General features: G+C 32.3%; 1 protein-coding gene across 1 annotated transcript; it reads left to right on the plus strand.

Annotated features, from left to right (window-relative positions):
- The first annotated feature begins 430 nt into the window (after positions 1-430).
- LOC128665619 (olfactory receptor 1009-like) lies at positions 431-1,366 on the plus strand. Its single transcript, XM_053719932.1, has one exon. It carries the CDS (start codon positions 431-433, stop codon positions 1,364-1,366), a length of 936 nt encoding a protein of 311 aa, XP_053575907.1.
- Positions 1,367-1,815: the final 449 nt, after the last annotated feature.

Consider the following 1,815-nt stretch of genomic DNA (forward strand, 5'->3'; position numbering starts at 1 on the left):
TATCAGTAACATTCCGGATCTGTTCATACAAAGAAGGGAGTTTACCGTCACTTTAAACACAAATATTTTCTATTTGTGTACACAGTTTCTGTTGTTTCTTTTAGGTTTGTACATTATATTAGTGTAAGTTGGATGTGAGCAGGATTCATAAACTCTGTGCTTAATACAGGTATCATTAAACAATCGTTACATTATGAGTATCATATACATTTTCACACATATATGATTTTGAGTTTTAAAATGTGTACCCAGTCTGACACACATCTGTTAATATTTATAAAGCAAAGTTTTAAGACATCAACAAGTTATGGACATGACAAGCATATTTAAAGGTAAACCTTAAAAAAATCTTTGTGGGTTTTTTTTCTTGTTTTTATTTTTTTTTTATTTTATTTCTTGTTATTTATCCAGGTGTGTTTTGGTGCATTTCATGGATCAGTTAAACCAAACATCTGGAAACAGGTTCATCCTTCTTGGACTCTCCAGTGTCCCATATCTTCGAGCTATATGCTTTCTCCTTTTTTTGGTGATGTATTTCATCACAATTTCTGGTAACATTTTACTAATTTTAGTGGTGAGAATTAATATTCAGTTACAAACTCCTATGTACTTTTTTCTTAGTAATCTCTCGGTCATTGATATCTTCTTCTCATCTACCATAGTGCCCAAAATCTTGATAAACACCTTAGACGAGGACAGAAGCATTTCAATTTTAGGATGTGCACTACAGATGTATTTCCATTTAGCTCTTGGTGCCACAGAGTGTATAATATTGGCTGTAATGGCATTTGACAGGTATGCAGCCATATGTAACCCTTTACATTACAACATTATCATGAACAAGAGATTATGTATTTGTCTGGCCGCAGGATCTTGGACAGTTAGTTTTATGATTACTGTTTTCCATGTTGTTTATACCTTCCAATTACCTTACTGCAGATCTCACCAAGTAAACCACTTTTTCTGTGAGATGCCTCCTTTCTTTCGTCTGTCATGCAGAGATACTTGGCTCAATGAGATAGCAATGTATATCTCAGCTGGAATCATTGCTATGTGCTCTTTCTTTCTGACTCTTATTTCATATATTCATATAATCTCTTCTATCCTTAAGATACAGTCCTCCCATGGAAGGCATAAAGCCTTCTCCACATGTGCCTCCCACCTCACTGTGGTCTCTCTCTACTATGGAACCATCATGTTCATGTATTTGCGTCCACGCCGCAGTTACTCTCCTGAGATAGACAAAACGGTGTCCATCTTGTACACAGCAGTGACTCCCATGCTTAACCCTATCATCTACAGCATGAGGAACAAGGAGGTCAAAGGCACCATAAGAAAGAAACTGGTCAGACAAATAAACTCTTAATGTTCCTTTGCATATAGAGTACAATCTGGATTTTATAACATTTTGTTCCTAGTGCAATATTAATGTTAAGATGTACTGTTTAACTAGTGGAAATGTCTGCAGAAAATTCCTTTATATTATTTGTAGCTTTGAAAGCTCAGCTCAAGTCAAGAACATTTTAAACAACATTATCATTTTATAACTGCATTAAATATATTCCATTGTATAAAGAAAATTCTAAAACTATCTTAAGCATACACATTCCTAAAGTTTCTGTAATTTAAATATAAAAATGTTATCTTTTATGTACATTATATAGGAAATGAGAAAACAATAGGGTAAAAAATAAAAAAATAAAAATAAAAACATAAAAAAAGATAAAAAATATAAGATAATATATTGTAAAATATGCTATGGGTAAAAATGCAGTTTTATATAAAAAAAAAAATCAAATAAATTGCAACATAAAA

Source organism: Bombina bombina, chromosome 1 (genome assembly GCF_027579735.1).
Source record: "Bombina bombina isolate aBomBom1 chromosome 1, aBomBom1.pri, whole genome shotgun sequence".
Taxonomy (NCBI): domain Eukaryota; kingdom Metazoa; phylum Chordata; class Amphibia; order Anura; family Bombinatoridae; genus Bombina; species Bombina bombina.